The 26,480-nt window shown below is 35.1% G+C and overlaps 1 protein-coding gene across 4 annotated transcripts in view; it reads left to right on the top strand.

The window, feature by feature from the left end:
* BTBD8 (BTB domain containing 8) overlaps positions 1-26,480 on the top strand; it is a 36,325-nt gene that overhangs the window by 1,950 nt on the left and 7,895 nt on the right. For 3 of the 4 annotated variants that reach the window (XM_068690895.1, XM_068690894.1, XM_068690892.1), the window contains 14 exons: positions 6,115-6,386; positions 7,297-7,414; positions 10,322-10,411; positions 12,597-12,677; positions 13,852-13,948; positions 14,598-14,686; positions 14,896-14,998; positions 18,631-18,813; positions 19,576-19,713; positions 20,748-20,877; positions 23,489-23,550; positions 24,664-25,297; positions 25,481-25,571; positions 26,139-26,272. In XM_068690895.1, coding sequence (XP_068546996.1) covers positions 6,115-6,386; positions 7,297-7,414; positions 10,322-10,411; positions 12,597-12,677; positions 13,852-13,948; positions 14,598-14,686; positions 14,896-14,998; positions 18,631-18,813; positions 19,576-19,713; positions 20,748-20,877; positions 23,489-23,550; positions 24,664-25,297; positions 25,481-25,571; positions 26,139-26,272 — 2,222 coding nt within the window. The remainder of the gene's footprint in view (positions 1-6,114; positions 6,387-7,296; positions 7,415-10,321; positions 10,412-12,596; positions 12,678-13,851; positions 13,949-14,597; positions 14,687-14,895; positions 14,999-18,630; positions 18,814-19,575; positions 19,714-20,747; positions 20,878-23,488; positions 23,551-24,663; positions 25,298-25,480; positions 25,572-26,138; positions 26,273-26,480) is intronic. The other variant, XM_068690893.1, reaches the window with a different exon arrangement.

The raw sequence follows: 26,480 nt of genomic DNA, 5'->3' as shown, positions 1-26,480 counted from the left end.
GTTCGCATCTCAGCGTGACTTACTTCTCTGGGCCCCTGTCCCTCTTAATCAGGAGGGACACAGGTTACAAGTTACTTGCATGCTGAAGGCAGTGCAGTTCGTATTGCCAAACTTCTGAGCACTTTTGAGCAGGGAGGAGGATGTGGTGAACTTCATGCTCTTTCTGCACAGCCTCAGCATGAAGTAGGTGAGCAGCTGAGCACTGTTTTGTTTGCGTCCCTACGCCTCACTGTCTGAGGACACCAGGAAGAAACTGTTGGTCACCAGAAACACAGCATCCGTATTACAGACACTGCTCACCCCCCATTTTGTCAATATGACAGTAATGTAGTATTGACTCTGCCCTCCAATAGCTTTCTGTCCAATCTTCAAAAATGCAACCAGAAAACGTCAACAACTGCAAGCACATCACTGTCGGGAGCTTACTGCTCCAGCAGGGTTCTGTAGTCTGCCTTGAGAGGCGAACAACTTAGCATAGCTGAAGGACAGCAGTTTGTCACGTGTCATTAGATTATTAATATAATAATCTGTCGTCTAAGAGGCAAACTGCTTTTTACCCTTTGTCCCATGAAGGGTAAAAAAGTACATGAAGTTACATAGAATCTGTATTTGAGTTGACTACTTGCTGTGGTAAAGATAATCTGTTGAACTAAAGCATGTTAGGGGAATTTGTTCCTTGAGATTGCTAAGGTATGAGAAAGGAAAGAATTCTTTATAGGTTTGGCACCTATTTTATTACTTCATACCACTTAAAAATGCAGAAAAGCACAGGTATGCAAAAATATGTGTGTTACATGGTCAAATAGTAGCTAGATGAGAGATTAAATTCTATAGATCATCAAGCAGGTGTATGCAGAACATATACATGTATAGTATACACGCACACATGCATGTATGCACACACAAACATCTACCTATGTGCAAATTAACAGAATGTTTGGTCTTGGCTATGCAGTGCTTTTTTAGCAAGTCTACAGCCTTAACTGAAAATCACCTCAACTCATTGTAATGCCGCCATGCTTTTAGGTATTTTAACTAAAATACAAGTAGAATGGCTTCCAGTAGAGTTCTAGTGGGTAGTTGATTTTTTTTTCTGTGTTTGTTACCAAGGCAAAATGAATACTTCTAATAAATAAAGGGGGTATAAGTTGTATTTATGGGCATGTGGGGGCTGGGGGCTTAAATTTCTTAAATGTTTTTGTTTGTCTTAGTTTGTATTCCCCAGTAAATATTTTGGTGATCTGTGGTGATCATGAGTACAGGTCTGAAACTGAGCATCAAGATGTTATTAATGTCAGGGCCTGCTGTCATCCAGCTGAGGAGAATCTGCCCAAATGTAGGTAAGATTCAAAATGAGCACCTCCTCGGCTGATAGACTAGGTAGAAGTTTAGGCTGTTCTGTGCCTGAGCTAGATGTTTTTCCCTGTAGTTGCAGTCTTGATTTGGTAAGTGTTTTAATTTTTAACTGCTGTATTTTTAAATATTCACCTGCATGCTGTTTTAGACCAGTATTAGAAATGTTATGGGTAGGAAAGGGGAGGATAATTGTATATCATAACAAATATCCCTATTACACCATATAACCAAAAGAAAAGTTTCTTTACTGGTGTGTGTTACTTTAAAGTGTGCAATTTGTAGTTTTTTCCTTTCATACACTTATGTTTATTTGGAATTTTGAATGGCTTAATAATGTCACAGTGTTTCAGTACTGGTTTAAACAAATAAAAATGGCAATATGGCATTTCAGTATGGAAAAGATAGCTTTAGAAATCAAAGTCTAGTTAGTACTCTCATTATCTCCCAATATTTGTATTAAAGGGATGTGATTTAAGGAAGGCCAGAAGAGGACCTAATGACAGGATGATAAAGCTGAAAAGCAATAAATATGGATTAAATACAAAGGAATACAGTTGTCATTGTGACATTTACAACCACAGGGATCAATGCGCAGCACCAGCAGTTGATTCAAAGTAGACCAGCCAAGGCTTTGACCTTGTTATGTTTGTATCGTTGTGTATCAGGCAGTAGAAGGATGCTACATCTAGTATACGTACAGAGAAAAACATTCTTGAAGGTGAGCTACCAGACGGCATGATGACAATAATCTTTCTGTAGACTCACCTTTCCTTTATAGAATAAATTTTAGGCTGTAACTACCTACAATTAGTACAACAAATGCTCAATAGCATTGTTCCCGTTTCATCCGTCTTGCAATCTCCCTGTTGTCATGTCTGTCAGAATCTTTCACGTGTGCAGGGAATGGCAAACAAGCCAGAAGGTTACCTGCTAAAATTACATGACCTCAAGCCAACACCACAGAGGGTGATGGTTTAGCTCTATTTTTAGATTGACCTTCTCTTGCATGTGAGGTTTCCATAAAACAGTTGTACCAAATACAACACAATTTGTTTGTGCATATTTGTTCTTTAAATACAACTAATTCACAGTTAAAGTTTGTTTGCTGTGGTTATAAACAGGAGCTAAGCTAGTCACTAAGAATAATCACTTTTCTAAAGCAAGGAAAGTGGGAGGAAAGGAAATACCTAAGATACTACGTGAAGCTTGTAGACTTTATGCTATATCTTGTTGTGTGAGTCTTGGGGGGGGGAACCAGAAGAAAACCTTCACCATGCTGACATGCCTCTTTTACTAAAAAGAGGCTTTCAATGCATGCCAGACAGTCATAATGATAATCTTATCTCCACCTACACAGAAACAATGAGTTTCTTTTATTATTTTTTTTTTGATCCATGTTTAAATGTAATCTCAACTTCTTAGGGAAATTTGAGAAGTTAAATTGTCAAGTAGCAGTATATTCAGTATATGTGACATTGATATCTTGCTTTGGAAAATAAAATATTTTAATGCCATGGATCTACACGTCGCTCACTAGGGAAAAAAAATCAATTTATAAGAAATGGGCAGAAACCTTTCACTGGGCCAATGCTCGCTTAAAGGCCATATTCTTCTGCTGAAATTATTAGCTTTAATATAGAACTGCAAAATTGAAATGGCATCTGCACGAGGCACTGAAGCAGCAGATGTATCTCATGAGAAGAAAGTTACTGAAATACTTGTCACAATAAATCAATTCAATTAAAATAACCATCTCGGCTACAAAAAGCTGAGAGCTGTCAAGCAGATGGTTGTGGTTTTTTTGTTTCCCTTTAGATTTGGTAAGAATCTTGACGTGATTCAGGTAGGCTGAGGTTGCACACATGACATGCCTAATTTACAATCACAAGGACTCACCACTATAGTGGATTGCTGAAGTATTTGTGCAAGCCCTCCAAGGTTAAATGCAGTATACAAAAATGTTTGCTGGAGATTTCAATGCATTAAACCCTGGGTAGGAAACCGTTCAGAGATCTCCTACTTTATTGTTATTTTATCGAAAAAAGGTAACAGATCTTATTTATTTTGGCATTTAGTTGTGATGATACAAAGCTTTACTGTTTGAGTAAAACTGCATGATATAGTATTTTACACAGCTACAGAAGATACTTCGTGCTAATCTAGGTACTACTTGAAGTTCTAGTAGTATGTGCTATACCAAGTTCTACTGAAAATGGCACACAACATCTGTAAAAGTTGGAATAAAAGAAAAACATGGTTTGTTTTATCTGTGTCCATTTATTGCATTATCCCCCACATTAAAAGCAAGTATCCTGTTTGGGGCATCTACTTGTTTTGTCCCTTTATTCTAAAGTTACTGCAGTATCTCTTTTTTTTTTTTTTCTTCCCAGGACAATTAAACTGATGTGCTGCCTAACAGTAGGATTACCCCTTTTCATACAGGTCAGACTTCTGTGCTGACGGCTTCATGCTACCTTTAGTATTTCTGATCAAGAATTTTCTGATGGACTTTAGCATTAACAGTTTGTACTGCTAGCTGAACTTAAGATAAGAAAAAAAAATCAAGATGAAAAAGTGACCCTCTCTCCTAGCGTTAATGACTTGTTCAAGCCTGCTTTGTCATCTCTTTACTAGTGCTCTACAAATCTCAGCATATATACAACACGTACAAGATCCTGTCTGTTTAAACACTGATCATTTAAGAACTCGAAAAAAGCATTTATCTAGTGACATGGATGATGCGCATTCATATATAAATATGTATGCGTACATACATATATACACATATAAATAAATAAGGAGAATGTGGGTAAGGAGAAGAAGGCTGGTAACTGTTTTCCCAGATGGGCTTTAAGTGAAGGACTCTCTCTTAGAAAGTAGAACCTGCAGTAGGGAGGATTTAAAAGGCTGCTGCCTAACTAGTAGAGAATATGCTTTTAGATTTGGATAACATTTAAATCCAGTGTTCTTTCATGCTGGTTTACAACTAGGCTGGGACAGTAAGAGTGGCTGTCCTAGCAGGTTTCTGTAAAGTGTGGTGGTGGTAGTATTAATTCCAGTGACTACGTATTCTTGGAAATAAGAAAAATGTATTTCTCATAATTTTAACTATTGCATCTCTTAAAATAAAGCCTTTTCCCACCCCTCTGCTTTTTGGTGTTGTCTCCATGGTCACTAGTGGTTTGGAACACGTCAGTTTGGGATTTTGTTATACAGTAAGGAAAGGTACTTAACTCAAAGGACCAAAGAAGTGGACTGTAGAATAATTTTTCAGATCTAGAAACCAGTTATTTGGTTTTGGTTTAACAGCATGTAGACTTCCTTGTTGTACTAACTGGTGCCATTTTTATCAATTTAAGCTTACTGGTAACAGAATCACATTTCTAAGGTTTCTTATGTATATTATCTGAAAATACTCTGAGGATTCCATAGAGGTTTTTGCCTTATTGCCTAGCTTATTATATTGCCTGTGAGTGTGTTTTTGAGTTACTGGCAGAAAGAAAGCAAGAACATTACAACAATTATTGTAATGGCAAAGCAGTGTATCTATTATAACCAATTTTCTTTCTCCCTCAAAGTCAATTTGTACCATCCTTACATGGCAAGTATGCAACAGCAACAGAAAGGTGAAAAAAATAAATTCTGGAACAAATTTAACCTAATATGTTAAGAACGAGAAGCTGTATCATGAAGAGAAAAAAAAAAAAAAAAAGGCACCTCTACCTAACCCAATCCTTTACATACAGGAATTACAGAAAATGATTTCTTGATTTCTCTTTATCTCTTCTCTGCCCTTTTACAGCAGTGTTCAAACAGCATCTTCAAACTACTGTTCCCAGTATAAACAATAAATCCTTTTTGCCATGGAATGAGTGACTAGAGGCAGATCTGCAAGTATATATCTACTGAATCCAAAGTAACTGTGGCCCTTTTGTTAAACTTTGCTAACTTCATCTGTCTGGTATAAAACCACTGATAGAACGTGTTATCTGTTCACATTGACTTTTTAAAGCTCCATTAAGTTGCTGAAGAAGAGCATCTTTTCATAAATATGAGATCTCTGCAATCACAGACTGCAGGCTTTGTTAGCCGTTCCAGATCTTGAGCCTAAAATAAGCTGGTAAAACAGATGGGAAAGTGGGAAGCTGGAATTACTGTATGGGCAAAGTAAAATCCTTTGGGTAGTCTTAACTGTTAACATTTTCATGCTTTCAAGCACTTCCTCTGAAATTAAAACATATATCTCTAAAACTTGCTATGGTTCTGTACTTGTAGCCTTGATGTTAGAAGATCTTTATATTCTGATTTTTTAAATTGATTTACAAAGGACAATCAAATATCAAATGCCTTTTCTTAGTCATGCTAAGATTTATAAAATCAGTGATCTATTATTACTAACACAATTTGCTTCTGCTTTTGCCTGTAGTAGATGATTATAGTAGATGGGGTGATGAAAATTTTGTTAATTGAAATGAAAAGACGAAAATTTTGTTAATTGAAAAAGTTGATGGAGATAAACCTTTGTTCCCTGTAACCTGGTAATACATTTTATTTGTAATGCTTGTTTATGCTTTTTGAAGCATTAGAGAAATGCATTTGTTTTCAGAGAGAGGTGTTGTTTTGATGATTAAGTGCTGTACAATCCAGCTTTTTTCTGTTCCTGAACTTTGTTAGTTCATGAAATGAACTATGTCATTTTAGACTTTTTGTGTTGGTCAATTAAAACATTACATGAGTAAACTCAGTGTCATCTTCTAGGCTTGTATATTCATCTGATAAAAATCTTCAAGAATCAGAGGAACTGGCTATGATGAAAAAAGTACTGGAACCCAAATTAATAGAAGAAAACAACATTGCTGCTCTTCAGAACACTCAAACAGATGTAAATTGTCTTGGGGATGATGAAAGCACAGCAGCTGAACAGAATGCTCCAAGCGGAGCTGTGCAGGAAGAAGTGGCTTATGTATCTGTTATTGAAGAGGAAATTTCAGAAGTAGCCATTGATGCAGAAAGCAACAAAGCCATGGCAGGTAGCTTTGGTATATTTTTCTTAACTTTATTGTTGTTTTGTTTTTTTTTTCCTTTGAAGTAATTATCCAAAGATTTAGACGGATGTAAAAATGAGGGAAGAAGTTAAAGCTATTGTTGTAACACAACCTACATGTATATTTTTTGCTGTACCTCAGTCTCTCACACTTTGAAAAAATGAATTGCTGGAGAAGTTTGGCAGGAACAGTTCCCTACCGATATCTAGCAGAAATCTGAAAGGATGTGCCAGGCATTGGGCGTGTATGTCATCATTGTGTCCTGTCTTTTCTCTGTAATGCAGCAAACTTGAGTCCTGAGCATGTGGGACATGCACAGAACACAATCTCTCCATTCCTTTCCTTTTCTAACAAATTATACAAGTTCCACTGTGCTTTATTTCATGAGGAATATGGAATCTTTCAGAGCCTTTCCTACTACAACTGTGAACTAAGTCTGTAACTCCAGGAAACACATGACTGCATCCACACTGGAGGTGTTGGCTGCTGCAGCTGTGACATTAGGGTAGGATCAAGCAACTAATCTGGTAGCACTACATGATCCTACCCTTCTTCAAAGTCAACTTTTCTTGAACACCAAGGTAATAGATCCTTGCAGAAGAAATGAACTGGGTACATAATCTTACAAAAGAGTCCCTGTAACACTCTTATGCTATAGATATCAAAGTGAAGCACCAGTTAATTTCCTGAATCTCTGCTCACAGTGACAAGTGAAACGCATGTTCCGTTGCTGGGTATGAAAAACCTTGCAAGGAAAAATTCATCTACCTTGAATGTGTAATGTTAGAATCTGACATCGTGTAAATTTCTTTCTCACTAATACTTCCAATTGTATCCTAAGAATAGTCTAGTATATACTGAACGAGTGAAAATAGCCACTTCTCCCCACCTCCAGGTGATTCCAAGTTAGAAGCTGCATCTGTATTAGGAGAAGACTTAATGAAGCTCTACAAGAAGCGTTGTTGTCCAGATATTAATATTTGTGTAGAAGGCCACAACTTCCAAGCTCACAGGTATATAAACAACTCTTCTTCTAAGATTGCCATTGTAAAGAGTATATTCTCTTGTATAAGTACTAGGTAAGCTTTCTTTGCTAACTTTTTAAAAATCATCTGTACTCTAAAGAAAATGAAAAATCTATTCATAAACTTCAGCTATTTTATTCGGCTACTAGTGCTGAATAAAACTACCATACAGGTAGAAGTTTTCTGGAGTTGAAATTACTTCATTTTTTTTCTGCTTTCCAGAATCTGTGCATCATAATCTGATTTTACTTTCATTACTTCAGTCATGCGGATGTAAAGACAGTTAAGCTGTCTTCAGGAAGTCAGCAGCCTTTATTGGGTGTAAAGTCCAAGACCATTTAACAACTTTGGCTCATTGGACTTCTGTAGGTTGGGAAAGCAAATTATAGGGGCAGTATCATTCTTGTCTTTCCTGTACATTTGGTATCAGTCTGTTTGCATTTAATGTTTGAATTTGAAGTAGCAAACTGGAGAGCCTGTATTTTGTTTACTTTATGTATATAAGTAACAGAGAAATGATCAAAAATCTCCACTGTTTTTAGTATTTTCTCAACACAAAACCAGTGTGGGGTGTTGTATTACTGACATTATAAATATCTTTACAGAAGAAGTATCATAACAGTGATGGTGGAGTTACATTTGTTTTTTTTTTAATAACAGAATCAGGATATATGTTAGACTCCCACAATAGAGTGTAGTTAGGCATGGTTTTAATTCTGGTCTATACTATAAGAAGGCATGTTCTTAGAGCTGTAACTTTGAGAAACAAATACTTTATTGCAAAAGAAAACTCCACAAAGTATTCCGTTGTCAGAGCTTCTTTAATATAGGCCACTTACTGCCTGGAGCAATGTACATGTATGTAGTCTGACTAGAAAAAAAATATGGCAGTAAATCATAGAGGAAACAAGGAAGTTCTAAAACAGGCACAAAAGTTGCTTGTTTTAACACCACAGCACATGAATGGTAGGAGTGAATAACAGAAAGCTAATTTTGGGTATAATTGTGGTGAAAGCACCAGTATGATCTATTTTGAAGGTTGTTGTTGTTTTTGTTTGGTTGGTTTTTGTTTTGTTTTGTTTTTTAATTCTCAGACTGAAGACAGTTTAAGCTCCCACCCTCCCCCACACAGTCACCTCCATATTCTTTACTTTCTCATGAAGTCTGATGACCTTGCTGTAGACTTTGCACAGCGTAAGGAGCAGTGCTCTGAGAGGTGCCGAGTTTTGTCTTACTGGTGCTGCGCTGTATCATTACAGTTCTGTGTAGCAACACAACTTGTTGAGTAATAAACTTGTGGCACAAACCATGACAGCAGGAAAGTACAAATAAATTTACTTCAAGTTCATGTGATATCCTGATATATTTTATAAGTTAAATTTTTATCAATACCATATATTTAGTTAATACATATTTGTCAATATTTTGATAAGTAGCCATCTAATTTAAAACAAATCCTGTAAATCACCACTTAACTATGTCTTTATAGTTGATTGAGCCCTGTTTATTACTAAAAATTATTTGGAATAGAATGACAAACATCCCTATGATACTGTATCGTGACTTTCAAAAACAAGATAGTATGGTATGTGTTTTTGAATTTCACATACTCAGAGCTGTGAGATAATACCCATTTAAGTGTGGCCATATTAAACCGTGATGTGAAGCATTCTGTAAAAGCTTCGTTATTATTATTGCTGGGTGAATCACTGGAGGAATGTGCAAGAAGTTCCTAATTTTAAATACTGAGAGACTCTAGAAGAGGAAGGAGTAGAAAGATACGAGAGATTCCAGAATATAGAACAACTAGAAAAGAGAGCATAAATAGCATCCTTCTTACTTCTTCCTATGCACATATAAAAGTGCTCTGAAACATTTCAAGAGCCAACAAATACACATGAAAGAATGTATTCTCATGCCAAACAAAATACTTTGCTTTTTCTGCCACAGGAAATACATGACAAACAGTAATTTTAGCTTAGTAGGTGTCAAGAAAAGAACTGTATGTATAAGGATATCATCTACAGCTAACATAGCCCGATTAGATGTGTAAGAGCTAACACTGTAACTGGTGTATAAATCTGGAAGGCTGAAATCACAAAGCAGTTCTCATCTACTAGCTTTCTTTTGGCCCTTTCACTTCCACCTTAAGAAACTCCTGTTGCAAAGGTTTTCTCATCTGTTTTGTGAACGCTCTGATACTGGTAGAAATACTACTGGTCAGGGTTTTTTTTATTGTCTTTGAAGGAAGTAGAAGGAAATTGGATGAGCCCCTTTCTTATGAAGTTAGGCTTTTTGAATATAAAATACAAAACAGTAAGTCTGAACAGAACTGATAGCTCTTCTCAAATAGTGCTGGAAACGCACATCAAGTTGTTGGATTATTTTGTTATTAAGTTTGTTTGATTTTTTTAGTACGTGCTGGTAGGTAGCCAGCCAATTTTGAGTAAGAGAAGCTTTATACTTCTCTTTTCGTTTTAATAAATAGGCTTTTTGCAGCATAAAGAGAAATTGATATGGAAGTTCAGGATATAACTATTTGGCCAAACTGGTGCTGTGAAAACACGGTAACTTACTGCTACTTGGTAAATAAAACAGAAGAAATACATTTGCAATTTCACGTTATATAAAAGGAAAATGCTTGTGACAATAGATTTCCTTTATGTGAATGTCAAAGTCATACTAGAAAAAATCTGTAGCTGAGAAAAATTTGGAGTCCTGCTTTTGTTTTTTCTTTAGTGTATTTTAAAATTTCAAACATACAGGAAGAAAAGGCATGCAGTATACGGATGACACCTTAATGCATAAAGGGCAAAGATTTAAGTCAATGTTATCAAAGAATCTCATAATAAATATTTGTATCTAGTGGAATCATGTTTACTTTTTCTCTCTCAGGGCCATTTTATGTGCCAGATCTAGTTACTTTGCTGCTATGCTGAGTGGAAGTTGGGCTGAAAGCTCTAAAAACCACATCACTCTTCAAGGGTAAGTGTTGTCTTTGCAAGTTGTGCAGGAGCAAAGGTAGGCAATATGCAGCAAGTGTGCTGTGTATAGAGCACTGGAGATTAATCTGCCTTGACATTTTTGTTCAGCCTGATACATTTCCTGACTACCGTTTTGACTTCAGTATGAAACAGTGTATGTAATATGTTTGTTAATGCTGTCAGATGGCTCAGGGAAGAAGTCTGTATCATCAACAAAAGGGTACTAATCCTTTTTTTGTTTGTTTGTTTGATTGTTTTTGGAGAGTATATCTTAGTATTCACAATCTATTTAATATCTCTTCTACTGACTTCAAGTTGTAGATGTCATGAAAAGCATCAGAAATGGATGAAGTGTAATACGTTTTCATAAGTATTTGCACAGTACTTTTATAATGTAAAGACAAACAATTGTATTTCCTATATAGTGTTTAATAATGATAATTCAGGATCATACACTAAGATCATTTTGACTAGTGTGCTTGTTCACAATGGCTTTCTGTGTAAGTGCTGAAAATAACAGAGCTGTCAGTGCAGGATAAATAGTTAAGAATTTGTAGATAACCTGGGGACTGCCATGTTATTTCTTTTTAGTATCAGAAAAAAACATTTGCAATAATTTAAACTGCCTTTAAAAGCAAACTAATAGTGCTACTTCTACATGTTAGCTTTTTTAATTTAAATGTGGTGTTGGCTGACTCAGCTTTCTTCAGAAAGAACTGTACACCTTACAGTGCCACGAAGTATAATTACTTTGTGTTAATATAAAATTGCTTCACCAAGTGATGCTTTCTTGTATTTTCATCATTTTAATTTTCTGTCTGTGCAATAATACCGCTGCAAAATCAGTGAGGTTTTCTGTTCGTTTGGTTATAACTTTAATGCTCATAAAAACAACACAGTTTTACTTAACTGTTTGGCTTTTATACTCTACTTAGAATGATGTAAAGGCTGATCGTCAACAATTGCTCTGGTACTTACAATTTTCTCCCTGCAATTGATATCTTTATATGTTAATTTCCGGTTAAGAAACTGTAACCCTCGTTTTTTAGTAAAGAATTTCTCCTGAGAGGTACTTAATCTTTTTATTAGTATGTTCTCATTGCCCTTGTCTCGTAATTTCTGGTATTAAGAATCATGTGAATTTATTTTACCTTTTCTGATTCATTTTTCTGCTAGGTACAGATTTCCATGCTGTCTTTTTAAACATTTGTAAATAAAGTACATATGGCATGTTATGAAATGATGAAAAATCTGCATAAGATAACAGCTGTCAAGACTGAGGAAAATTTCTTACTGATTTTATGGCTATCATGTGCTAACACAGAGAGAGATAACTGTGTTGATTTTGCTTCTTAGTGTGTTGCAACATTTTTTTTCTTTTGTTTTTATTCATCATTGTCTGTTGCTTAAGCATGTCTAATGTTTTAACTCAATCTGCATGCCTAATTTCTACTTCTGTACATAGCACTTGTGGGCTCTAAAAATTGCACGTAGAGTTGTACGTATGTAAGTAGATTAATGTATTTTACAGAATATTGTGTACACCACTTAAAATAGACATTCCATGCCTTTCCACATAATGGTGCTGGGAGGATGGAAGGATGCAAATGCAACTCTGTGAAGGACTTCCAGATTTCTCTATCTGAATCTAGCCATAAAGAATTTTTCTAAATATTCTGAAACGCAACATTCCTACCTAGCATTGTCATAAAACTACTAAATCTATTTTTATTGCAGGAAAAGCTTAAATAGATTTGTAAAAGTAATGAATTAAGAATATTATAAAACAATTTTGAAATACATACTTAGTAATTGACTTAATAGTAGTAAAGGGCTTAGAGAAGATTTTTTTTTTAAATCCTTTCTGCATATTATCAGCATAAGTAATCTAGATATTTAGGTAATTATATCAAATCTTACTCGTAGATGGTAATAGTCTTCTTATGACTAATTTCAAAGATTTAAAGTACTGCAAAATTTCAGCAAGACAGCAAGAGTATCAAAGTTCAGCCAAAATGTTGATAGTTCAGATAATTTTACATTGCAGTGATCATTAGGATTAATAGGTCATTAGCTTCCATTGGTAAGGCTGGATGATGTATTCTGATTAATGTATTTTGGCTAAGAAATGTGGTAGTTGTTCTGAACTTGTCTCTATTTGTATTTCTTTCTTACTTTTTTTTCAGCATAAGCCATATAGAAATGAGTGTCATCTTGCATTTTATATATGGAGCTATTCTGGACTTCCCAGATGAAGTTGATGTTGGGTATATGTCAACTTTTATTACTTTTAATTGCAGTTTCTGCTTGTTCTGTATTTTCTCAGTTAAGAGTCTAAAGGAAAAAAATTTCTTGTAGAATATAAATAAGACAAAGATGTCAAATATAATGATCATTACACCTAATCATACTTGAGGAAAATCCAAAAATAGGGTTGTTGAAAAAATACTGTTTATTCAGCAGCTACTGGAAAAGATGGGGCAAAGGCTTTTGGAATATTATGAGGACAGTGAAAAACATAAGGGAGTTTTATACCATAATAATGTACATTTTGCTTGTACATTCCTTTTAGCTTTCAGAACAACATCCACAGCATGTAAAATGTGTAGGAGTTATTATTTGGAATGTATTTTGAAACGAGCATTTGATGCAAAGGCTAAGTAATTAGTCTTAGATCCATAAACGATAATATATATAGCAACTAATGTAATTGTTGGCATTTTATTCTGCTAAAGTTTTTAACCCCAGTTTTATGTTGCTATTGTACAATAATCCTGTATTAGTGAAATAAGATCTAAAATGTGTGAATTGTTTTCTGAAATAATTTATATAGTAGCTTTTGGACTCTGGAAAAAAAAAAAAAAACTACATCTGAAAAACTACAACTTCTCAATGCTAGAAATTGTTGGTCAAAGTTTACATCTAAATTAAAAATGTAGAACTGTTCACAATATGCTCCCCAATGTCAACTTATTATATAATGAATTTATATAATAATCAATACCTTATTTTCTATATAAATTATTAATAGTTTATTCACTGTGCTTTCTAGTATATGGAAGGGGCACAATTCTTATACACTGTGTCATTGCTAACATTTTACGTAACCCTTCGACAAATTACAGAACAACAAAACTCGCACAAATATATCTTTTTCACTTGATACTCTTGAAGTAGAGGAACTGAGAGTCTTTTAAACTCAGCCTGTAGCTGAGCCTTACTTTTATATAGAAATGTGGTACCACTCTCAGTGTTGGGAGATTATTTTTTCTGTACATGCTTCTGTTTGAAGATTATTCTTCGGCAAGTTTCAAATTTAGTTATCAATTCATTTTCTGCAGTAGCTTCTGACTGAATAAAGAGGTGAAAATAGTGTGTAAATTGTAAGCAAAGTGTATATATCAAAATGATTTTTAATTTTTGTTTCTGCTTTCTCTTTAGTCGCATGTTGGGCATTGCAGATATGTATGGGCTAGATGGGTTGAAAGAAGTAGCTATCTACATTTTGAAGAGAGATTACTGCAATTTTTTCCAAAAGGTATTTCAGTTCTCATGCTACTTTGTGAATTGTAAAGCCTAGAGAAAGAATTTTGATTCTATTACTAACAGATCGTATTGATGAGATACTTAACGACCATGTGGTCCAAGGGTTACCTTAAGTCAGTAGAACCTATTCATATGTGTAAATCTGTTAAATTCAGTAGCATTGATGATGGGAGTAAGGCCTTCAGTATCATCCACCTATTTATAGAAACTTGTAAACCACAACTGATGAAAAGCAGCATTCCATCCCATGAATTAAACATATTAAATTACATCAAGTATAATTTAATACATTCCATGGCATATGTAATTGTTCTTAACAGAAGTAGGAATATGGAAATACTATATATGTGCATAACAGATTTCATGGGCATATAGTTCAAATTTATTTCTCTCCAATAAAAAATAGTTTAAAAACAAACAACAGCTTGGAGACAAGCATTTTTATGCATTAGGCTCATTAGGCTGAATGCTACTTTGTCGACCTGTGAAGAAACAGATGACTTCCCTATTCCATATTAAGGCAAACAAACTTAAATACTGTGGTGGCTAACAGTAGCTCTGTCTGAACTGTAGATTTTCTACTTCTGTACAGTTTCTCTATCTCAGAATATGTAATAATTGTGATTTTATAACAATTCCAGCCTATTCCTGGAAAACAGCAAGCTGTACTAGAATGCATGGCTATTGCTCATTCACTGGGAGTGGAAAGCCTATATGCTGCCTGCATGAAGTAAGTAAAACAACTTAAGTTATGGTTTGTTTTTAATTTCTCTGTTGAAATGATTTTCCCTTGAGAGATTGGGTTTATTCTGACATTAAAAGTTCACATTTAAAACATTTTTCCTCACAATACATTACAGGGATCACATAAACTAACAAGTGAAGATGGAACATTTTTCATCTTTCTTACTTAAGACTCTTTTTTTTTTTTTTCAACAGATGGGTGGGAAAACATTTTGCAAAATGTTTGTCAGAGAGAAGCTTTGCCAGTTTACCTCCTGAACTTCAGAACAACTGTCTTGTTATGTTGATTAAGTCTTTGGTAAGTAGTATATAGTGTATTTTATATAAAAACAGTGGCATAAATTTTTTGCTTATTTATCTGTAGAGTGCGATTTAAGAAATAATAACAGTAGTATTTTAGATCTGTAGTACATATATACTGCATAAAAGTTCCATTAAAATAACAATTTAAGAAACAGATTTTGATGTGCAGATGTAGTTGCTATGCTTCATGGAACACAGTCTAGTGAAAATCACATGGAAGTCCAGCATAATACAAAAGGAGTTTATGAAACACAGCTCTGACGTCACAGCATTCATTACATATTCAAAGAGTGAGGAGCAGCAAATTACTGCATCAAATTTAATGTTAGGTAGCGGCGCGCATTATTTGTGATTGTCTCCTCCTCTTTACGTATGTTCTTTACCGAAAGGGTTGTTAGGCACTGGAACAGGCTGCCCAGGGAGGTGGTGGAGTCACCATCCCTGGAAGTCTTCAAAAGACGTTTAGATGTAGAGCTTAGGGATATGGTTTAGTGGGGACTGTTAGTGTTAGGTCAGAGGTTGGACTCGATGATCTTGAGGTCTCTTCCAACCTAGAAATTCTGTGATTCTGTGATCTTTCTTTTTGCCAGACTTCAGGTGATCACTGGCTATCAGTGAGCACAAACCATCCATTTAAATGCCCGCTATCTTTCAAAAAGAAAGTAACAGTATTGTATACGTATCTTCAACTTCACAGATGACAGTATTGAATTGGTTCCGTCACAGTTCAGAATTCATTGTTTGTAGCATGTATTTACATTGTTCCAATTTTGATCTACCTAAATGTAAATATTTTAATTGTCTTTGTGTATGAAACTATTGTCAGTGCTGACTTCATAGATCTAGCTCAGATCAGTTATTTTAACAGGAATTTGGCCCAGTAATTAGCCTAGAAATAGAGTGAATTGCTGTAGAAATAAAAAGATCAGGTAAAGGAGCTAAAGATATATCTGTACAGCTGTTGTCTGGCATGACTGTGTGTGTATATAAATACAACTAATGGATTGGCATGCACAAAGTTTAATCTAACTAGCTCAGCTAATGTTCACAGGACAATTTTTGTTCTAGTATACACTAGACAGCTGAGTATGTACGTTCTCCAGAATGATTGTGTATCTCATGCTGAAGTTGTTCTTGTGTCTTGTTACTCTTATCCAAGGTAACGAGCTTAGGTATGGCTACCAAACATACCCCTTAGCTCAACACTGTCAAATAATTCTGTCCAAGAACTGCCCCTTGCTGAAAGTGCTGTGAAAGCTTCTGGGGGCCTTTCTGGATGATTTATTGAGAGAGTACTTACCCCATCAAGTGCTGAGGCCAGTAGGTCAGCTGTAAGTGGTGGCTGCTAGTCTGTATTCAGGTGAAGGCCTGAAAAACAAGAGATTTCAGATCTATGTGGCTGTACCAGGAGAAGCTTGTGAGTATCCAAAGCTATAATAACCAGTCCTTCTACCAGCATGCATCAACTTTTAACAGAATGTAGTAGCTATGGCTTTTAAGATAGTAGGAGTGTTTTGCCATTGTATTAATTCAGTACACTCATTTGTTCCCAGAATGTCTGTGTAGCTTTGTGGTATTGATTTTGTGATGAAATATATGAGCTATCTTGAAGCTACCAGCTTTCACAGAAACTGTAGTACTTGGTACTGCTCCAGCTGTGTACCTAGCCTCTCCAGAACTTTTTGGAGTGCAGACTAAAGTGTATTTTGGTTCCCACTTTACTGAGTTGGGATTTTTGTTCGTGGGTCTTTGCAAGACTCACCAATATTTTATAGACTGAAGCCTAGAAAACTTTTCTAATTGCAATTCTAAAAGTAAAGCATAAGCCTCATCTGCCCACAGAACAGTTCTGATGAGTGATCATTTAATTCCAAGCTCTTAAGACACCCGGTCCACTTGTGGAATTCCCACTGGAATTTTTAAAACTAAAACTGCAAAAATGCTTCAAGTTGCTTGAAGGAGAAAGAAGAAAAGTGTAACATTCATTTTGCAGGAGCTGCCCAATGTTTTGCAATCCTCTAAGTTCTCTGTTGTAGAACTTTTTAACAGTTAAACAGTTTGACTCTTGAGCCTTAAACAGTATGACTCTTGAGCCTGCCATTAATCAATCTTGCAAATGTCGAAGCTTATAAATACAGGCAACCCTTAGAGGACAAAAAGGGACAAAGAAAAGGAGACTACTGACTGGAAAATCTCTGGGCAGCCACAGTGACAAGCACAGCAATGTTAAAAGGGGAGTGCAGCTTAAAACACCATCCAGGTACTACCCCGGAGTCTCAATGAGGTGTCAGATTTACACTTTTATAGGCGAGTAAAGTGGACACCATTTTAGAATGATTAGGAGAAACATTATAACAAGAGAAGTAAAACTCAGATAGGGCCCCTCCTGCCAAGGGCCAGTTTTAGCTAGATGTCAATGACAGCATTTTGTGTTTCACTGGACATGTCTGAAGGGGGTTAATGCTTATTGCCTTACAAGCAGGGGTGACTCCTGGACAATTTCAAAAGCTTGCAAGTGAGTCCAGTGGGAGCAAGATCGAACCATAAGCACTTGCTTAATCTTTAGTTTACCTTAAATGCATATAAACAAACTTGTTTTACCTGCAGCTGAGTAAAATAATAAAACACAGTTGGGCTGTTCAACAGCATAACAGATGTTATGCTTTAACTGCAATATGCATGAAGAAAATCCTCACTGATTTTTAATTGTATGGTCCAAACATGGTTATAATCTGAATTTACAGTGTTGTGTGTTTTTTTGTGTGTGTGTGTCGAATGTTTATCTGAATTGCTTCTTTCTCCACTGTTACTGATCTTACCACATCATTTATTAGTGACCTGCTAGGTTATGTTGAGTAGAGCTGTCAATCCATCCTAATGTGGATCCATCCTAATAAATTGCAAGTTCATTTTAAGTCACATATCAGCCAGTAGAAGTTGTTCTTGGTTATTGGGTTGATGAGACAATGCAAATGCTTAGACAAGTATGAAAGAAGCAAAAGATTTGACCTGGGGGGTAGATATTAGGAATTTGGTTTTCTTTTCTTTCAAATTTACCTATAAACATAGCAGTCGTGCTTCTTAGAGAAATGTCAGTTAAAAAGAAGGTAAGTTCTCCATATATGAAGACAGATATTTGATGTCTCCATTAAATAAGGCAAAAGGATTAATAGCTATGAAAATACTTGGATATTTATGTATTCCAAATGCTGGACCATCCACAATCACCTAAAACATTCACTTATACATTTTATTAAATAATTTATTGTATCTTGCAGTGACCTAGAATGATTTTCTCTGTTCAGTAATATCGTATCAGATGAGATTCTGTTAAGGACTACAGAATGTATGTAATGACAGTTGGAAAATACAATAAAAGCTACTGAAAACTTTACTGCCTAACTTCAGTAGACAAAGCAGCAACAGATTATTTTTTTTTTCTCTTTTAGTTTCAAAGGTACCTATAATGTTCAGAATTATCAAAAGCCAAAATTATTTATTAAAAGGGAAATGAATATATCATTGGATCATTGGATCCTTGTATAAATACTCAGGAACTGAACAGAAGCTATTTTATAAGCAGCAATTCTTTAGGCAACAGCCTAATCTCTGATTTTATTTTTTAAGAACCATAAGAATGCTGCTTTTCTTTTGATGGAAAGTGACCAGCTGATCAACAGTCTTCCCCAAGTGAAGTGGACGGAGGCAGCTGTGGCAGTGGCATCTAGGCTACAAGAAGAATGCATAGTATTTATTGTGGCAAACTTCCTACATGTAGTACAGAGTGAAGCCTTCTATACTTTGTTGCAGGTAAAAGTGCCCTCAAGTTACTCTGTGTTTCCAAGTAAACTGAATCATATCAGGCTTTGGATAGTTCAGGCTGTTAAATAACTGCAATAGTTTCAACTTTTGCTTTAAATTACAGTAATATGGGAAAAAAAAGGCAGTGCTAAATTTAAGTGTTATAAAGCATTATTAAGGTTTAATACTGCATTTGGGTATGTGCCTCAGCTAAGACAAATGTTCACACAAGAATTTAGTGGGACAATTTCTACGTCGCAAAGAGATAGTAAGTATGTACATAAAATTCCAGAAAACTTTCCTATCTTTGGACCCGCAGATTACAACAGGTATTTACAGGAACGTTTATAACTATTAACAGTATACTCAAACTTTCACTGATCTTTGTTGCAAGTTACTGGCAATGCTGCAAGTCCTAGTTAGAAAATACCTGTTTATAGAGGGAGTTCATTTCTCCCATAAAAAGCTTTGTTTGTTTAATGTGTAGAGAATTTTAAATATTGAGATTTTAGAACATTTTGTCTTTGAACTCAGAGTTACATGTGGCTGTAAATTCATGTTTATTCCTAAAATTTGGATTAGCAAGAGTTCTCAAGATTATTTGTTAGAGGCCTGGAGTGGGATGTGCGTGAAAGGAATACACAGGAATGGATACTCAGCTTTTGGAAGGCTTCCTGCACCAGCATGATAGCAGACCCTTTCTGTTCAGTAATGCTTTTGTATAGTGCACACTCTTTTATTTTAAATGGTTGCCTTTTGTTGTTTCCTCAGGCTCAGGCAATGAGCAGCAAACCTGACCTTCTCGAACTAATCTTTAATGCAATTGAAAAAAGTATTAATAATGAAAACAGCTGCTTTCTTCTTGTAGCTGTGGATACATTGCTGGACTCCGCAAATGTGAAGGAGATGGTAGGTTTTGCCACGTGCAGTGTCTGTAGGACAAACTATTCTAGTCTTTTCACTTGAGTTCAAATCATGTGATGTACTTTGAGCTCAGGTTGGAAGTGCCCAAGACATTGGCTTTTTTTACTGGATATTAACATTTTTCTTTTAAAGAGAAACCCCACATATGGCCATAAAAAAAAAAAAAAAAAGTATTACTGAGAATATAAGTCCCATGGGCACCATTTGCTCTGTTGATCTTTACTATCACTTTAAATTTGTGATGAGGAAAAACTTACCAAAATGTTTAATTAACCTGAAACCTAAAGGGGAAGAGCGTTTAATTCTCTATTTCTCTATATATCTAACCCCCTTCCACATTTTCTAAAAGTCACAGCTACATCTGGGTTTAAGACTCTCCTCTGAAGCAAGGGCTGCCTAATCTAGTGAGCGTGTGTTGGACTGGTGGGAAGTATCAGTCTGTGTGTATGTAACATGGCATGTATCCCACAGTCTAAATAATGAACAAAGATATTTAAGCTGTGGTTGACTGTAATGCTGGGGATAATTCATGAATAATATGACATACTGATTAAAATCTGGAATGATGCTACAAGCAAAGAATGAAAAATAAATGCAAAATGAATTACTGCAATCTGGTGCTATTGTAGGTCTTCTTGGTAAAACCAATGAAAATTTAATCAGATACATTATTTTTCCCTAGAGTATTTGACCTTGCTGTGACACAGCTGACAGTGAAGAGCTATTAAGGGGTTCATTTAAAAAAAATAGGAAAAAGGAGGAGGGAAAAAAAAAAGGAATGCAGTGTTTTCTAGTGCTTTAGTATGCCTTGGAGTGATTTGATATCAAAGCATTATAAAAATTACCATGGTGGGCAATAATCTTTCAAAAACAGCATCCCCATCTACCAGGCCATTATAAAATATAAGTGATGACATCATTGATCTAGCTTAGGGAGTAAGTAGATTCTGCAAGGAATAATGACTGGTTGCTATGACAATCTGCCTCTCGCCAGCTGCTGATTTGTTACTTGAACACAGGGTTTTACGTGCAAGATCCAGGCTCTGCGTGATAAGCTCTGGGTCTTCCTGGTTCAGTCTTTTTATGCTGTTCGTCACACAGAAAGCTGGAAGCTGATGAGACCAGACCATCAACAGAAAATACAAGCAGGTATGCCTGGCATCAATTTTAGAATTAGAATTTAGCATTAGATTTTTTTAGCAATCTGTTTAGCAGATAAAATGTAGGTGGTACTGTGGAGCCAGACACAAATTAAAGCACAATCTGTAGGTTTCTGAAACAGTAGGTTTCTGAAATGGTATTTTAGAATAGATGCATGCTTAGCTAGTTTCAAACGTGGAAATCAGTAAGTCTTTTTCTATGAAGTCTCCCCTGCTTTTATTTTTAGGAGAGCATGTCACAGAAACCAGAGGTGGGTATGCTGATTCTCCCCTTGTTTACAGCTACACTAAGTCATTTAAAATACTGCAGTAGGATTAATAGACCTTTTCTGTTTCATTTTTAAGGAGATAAGCACTGTGGAAATGTTAAATTTACATAAAGTAGATTACCCATTCTATGAATTCAGTTTCTATCCTTTATCATTTTCTACATAATGTATAAATAGTTTGTCTCTTGCGTAATGCTTATCTCAGGCTCCGTGAGTAAATGCAGCTAGCTTGACTTCACAGTTGATTGGTATTGTGATCCTGTGTATGCTACTGCAGAAAGCCCCTAAGGAGCTGCACTGTGCTCTAAAAATGTGGACAGGCAGCCCTTCCAACAAAAAGGAGTTTTTGTTCTGAGCCTTTCTTTGTGCTGAAGTACACAAGTATTCTGCGGGTGCGAACTGATGATGGAGTTGTGGCTGAATACTGGCTGTGACAGTACAGTGTAAGACTTGTATAAAATGAAAGCATTTTGATTCAAAGAAGGTAAACGTTTCAGTGTTCTTTTTGTTAAGGACATTTGGGGTTAGACCATGCTAGTTACAGAGCTGTTCGTGCCTGTAGGCTGATGATAATTTTATTCTAGAATTGCACGCTGAGGTAAAGATACAGTGTCAATCTTTATAAGCATGATTTAAGGGTGTAGCCCACTAACATCTCGCTGCTAAATCTGCATGAAACAGGTTTGTGATTATTTTCTGGACCATGAAGTTTTTCAGAGGCTAAGGAGCTGGCTTCAGAAACCAGAGGATTTTTGTTTGTTGGGCAGGTGTTTTTAGTATGCTTATCTCCTTATTGTACATAATGTTTGGGCTGTTTTGCACCAGTGCTTTCAATACAAAAATGAATAGTTAAGACTGAGGTGTGCCTTAGTTGTCCAAACTCCATCATGACAGACATTGTTTTGTTTTTCTCTAAATTAAACCCTAAGTCAGAGCTAGCATACGGTTTATTTGTAAACAACCAATCTGAAATGTTCCCATGCATTATCTGTTTTTAATTACAGGCAAAGCAATCACACAATATTGGTAGACAAATTTTAATCTTCAGGTGAAATTTGCCTTAGATCATTTAAATCAACTTTCATCTTAAAAGATTTCGGGGGGGGGAAAGGGGCATCTTTTAGAGATTTAGCCTATCTAGAATTGGAATACTGTAACAGAAGGAAGAGGAAAAATGCCAAAAGAAGAAATGATATGGTGTGGCTTTTTGGTTTTTGTTGTTTTTTGTTGTTTTTTTTTTTTTTTCAATCACAGCATGTCATGTGTTTTCTTAGGCTCAAGTTTAAATGGCTTTTATCTTAATATGTACTATTGTGCAGAGTCATTGCTGAAAAAAGGGATAGGTCCCTGGTGTGCCATTTTCAGGATATCTTTTCTTGTTTGATTTTTACAGAAATATATTTAAGAAATCTTCAATAAGAATTCAGCAGATTTTTTGTTTCATTGTTATAAATGGATACATTTTTATATATGTACAAATACTGTCAGAAAAAGAGGAACTGAATGCTTAATTTTAACTACATTTTTTGTAAAACCTCTTTTTCAGTTGAAACGTTAATAAAAAAAAAAAGAAACCTTATTCTGTGTCTGTATAGTGTCTATACATATTTTTTTTATATTCTACAAGCACAATTAATTCAAAAGCTTCATTGAAAAATGCTTCTCTACCAGAGTAGAACAGTCCAAAAAAAAAAAAAAAAAAGGCATTCACTGCCTGAAAATTTCACATGACGATCACAGGGATAAGATAACTCTCATGATGTTAAGCTGCATGCTGTCTAAAGAGGCACTGTGCAGTACATTTAGATATTTTGGCTTTACCATGCTTGAAAACTAATTTAATTTACCTTTCTGTAATCAACCTCCTGTTTAAATATTATAAAAACTTAATCTATAAATTACAGTATGTCACACTAAAGTCATTAGTACTCTAAATCTGAAGGTCTGTCTTTATTGTAAATTTTTGTATACACTTTCCAAAGTCTCATTGTATTTCAAGCTTTAAGTAAGGTAAGCTTGGATCAACAAAAGTGTCTTACTATGAAAATGGGGAAACGAGTTAAAGTAAGAGTTAAAAAAAAAAAAAACAAAAAAAACTTGCTTGTGGCCATGTGACCTCATAACAAATATCACAATTTTTATTCCAAATATAAAGCTGTTTCTCCTCCTAACATTTGCCACATCACCAAAATTAGCCTTCTTTAAAAAATTAAAGGACCCAAAGAATCACTTCCTGATTTCAAAAGATGCTAATTGAGTAGGCTGACTTTTTTTTTCTGTCTCCCTTCTTATCTGCTAAATATTAAAGAAAGTGCTTTTTCCTCTTTACAGCTGCATTTGACAAGGGTGATGACCGAAGACTTGGCAAAAAACCTGTATTCACTAGTTCTCAGGTAAACCTTCATATCTGAGCATTAAAAGTATTTGAAAGCTTGTGAACATAACTATTTTTGTCATTCATCTTATATTCAATGTTAATTTGTCACATTAATTAATGCAACTTCCTTTTGAAAAATTTGTATTCTCTTGAACTCTAATTTCTGCAGAATCAGTGATGTCCCTTACTGGAAACATTTTAGGACTCATCCTATGCTCTACTACATTTTCAAACAGATGAGCTCAAATAAAAGATTGGAATTTGTGTTCAGAATCTCACATTCCCCTGTTGCTACGTAATGAAACAGATCTGTTTCCCAGAGCAAATGGTTTGCTACTGAGCTAACGAATCTCTACTATTATCACAAGCCATGGCAGTAGTGAGTCTGTTACACTCCCTGCCATCAAAATTATGTTTTAATGCCCTGAACAGCAACACCTCTGTTGAAATTCATGCTCAAAATTAGGTTACTATTTAGTAGAAAACTAGTGTGGGTTTCATATGATTTGATGGTCATGGATACATTGCAATTACACAAAGACTCCATTTTATGTACTTAATTCTCCATATTTCAGAATATCTTTACCTAAGAGAGAGAATAATTATCATCACTTATCTGATGGATATACTTTGGTAATGGCTTTAAAAAAACAACACATTTCAAATTAATTTTTATGTTTATAATAATTCAGAGTCTTTATTTCTCGTTGGAAAATAGGCATATGTAGCTCAAAAAAAAGTTTCCTTCCATCAGCAGACACTAGCTATACATAACAGAAAAAATTGTCTAAAGTAAAAGTGTGACTCTGCTTAGATATTTCTATACCCTCTATATAGAGCAGCATTTTGCAAGACAAAAAAATAAACTGGGCTCTCTAGATTTTTTTCTGGTACTTTTGTAAGCCAGCAATCTGAGCTGAAAATAAATTTTTTAAAAATTATATCAATGCTGAAACTTGATGTTTTAGATTCATGTACTACCTAATAAATAGCTGTGTTTCAGAAGTTACAGTTTATGTGTGTGTGTGTATATATATATACATATATACATACACATATACGTATACATGTATATATGCACGTATACTATATATATGGTCTGTTTTCTTTTTCTGATTTTCTTTTCTAGCTAAATAAATCTGGTACTGAATCTGTTGGTATAAGGAATACTTCTTGGACAGAACACAGCAAGAAAGATTGTGGAAGAGATTCTTCCACTAATCAGGATAAAATGAAATCTGATGGATTAGGAGCATCTGGACATGCATCAAGCACCAACAGAAACACTGCCAATAAGACTTCAAAGCATGAGGATACAAAGGGAAAAGATAGCAAAAAAACTGTTTCCAAAATTACTAAAGATTCAAAAACTGGGGAAAAAACTGCTTCACCAAAGGCTAGAGCTGTCATCAAAACAAAAATAGAAAATAACGGAAATACAAAGGCTGAAAGCATGCCTACCAAGCAAGATCCTGAAAAGACATCTGCAAGTGGACAAAAAAATTCAGCAAGTGGCAAAGGATTAAAGAATCATGAAGGAAAAATCACAGGTGCCAGGCCTAAAGTGCTGACTGTAACTGCAAGTGTGCAAATCAAAACTAAACCATTGAAAAAATACACAGGGAAGGAATCTCCATCCATAGCGACTGTGGCAGGAACATCCAGCAAGTTAACAAACTCGAGCACAGATATCCAGACTGCCAGCAAACAGGCAGAAGAACCCAAAGAGGATAAATTGGTAGAAGAAGGAAAAAAACGTGCTGGTAATTTACTTATTTATTTTTAAAAAGTCTATCATCAATGAGAGTCATATGTTAAAAATTTTTACATGTTTAGCAGCTATGCAGTATGCAGCTTTCAATAGCTGACCGTCACGTATTAGAATTTTTCAGTACTTTATATGCAATGCATTTTCCCTTATAATTAACTTTGAATTTATTTCACAGCAGTAATAACAAAGTCTTCTTTGAAGACCTCAGATGGAGTCACCAACAAAAAAAAAAAGACTGAGCTTGAGGCTAATGCCACAACAAGCAGGTTTGTTAATAATATGCTTTTTTAGTTTCTACGGATGCATGCTTGGGAAATCTTTTTTTCAGTTTAACTATTAAATTTACTGTTAAACCAACATGTTACTTCTAACCTGAGTATCTTTCATAATGATTGTCTATTACATGTTATTCTAAAAAAAAAATTGTTACTGGAAACACTTTGGATTTCATGTTGGATTCTTTCATGCTAATCATTTGAACATTGTTGTAGGTCATTCAGAACTCTGCACACTTGGAACGGTTAATGACTGCACAAGGTGTTGTAAACTTAGTATTTCTGGGATCGCTTAGAGTGAGCTGCAAAAACAATGCACAGAAAGACAGTTGAAACCCTGTGAAAATACGACAGCAGTCACTTATATAGGTGCACACACACCCCTATATACATACATAGGTGTATATTTTCTTTCCACAAAAGTACATGGTTTAGGTTGGATTTTCAATGTTTATATATATGTGTGTACATTAAAACACATATATTGCTTGTTCAAATGTAATCAAATATTGCTAGATCTTATGCTTGAAAATAATGCATATAATAATTTCTTTGCAGTCTAACAAAAAAGTCAACTGGAAAAGGGTGCAATGAACAAAATGCACAAGCTGTTCTAAAGAAAAAAGGGCATGTGAGTAGCCCTACACAGCAAAAGGCTCAGAACACACCTACCAATTCCCCCAAAAATCAAGGTAAAGTTTCCAGTGGTAATGAAACAGTCCTGCATTGTTTTTGCAAAAACTTGATGGGTGGGTTTTTTTGGTTTTGTTTGTTTGGCTGGTTGTTTTTTTTTTTGTTTGATTGTGTGTTTTTTTTTTGATTTGTGCAAGCATTGGCAAAATCTTCTGAACAATTTTATTTTCCATATTTCGCTATTGGTGACAACACTAAACTGTAAAA

The sequence above is a fragment of the Anas acuta genome, chromosome 8, assembly GCF_963932015.1.
Source record: "Anas acuta chromosome 8, bAnaAcu1.1, whole genome shotgun sequence".
Lineage (NCBI taxonomy): Eukaryota > Metazoa > Chordata > Aves > Anseriformes > Anatidae > Anas > Anas acuta.
The sequence above is the reverse complement of the archived record's forward strand: the minus strand, read 5'-3'. Positions and strand labels throughout refer to the sequence as shown.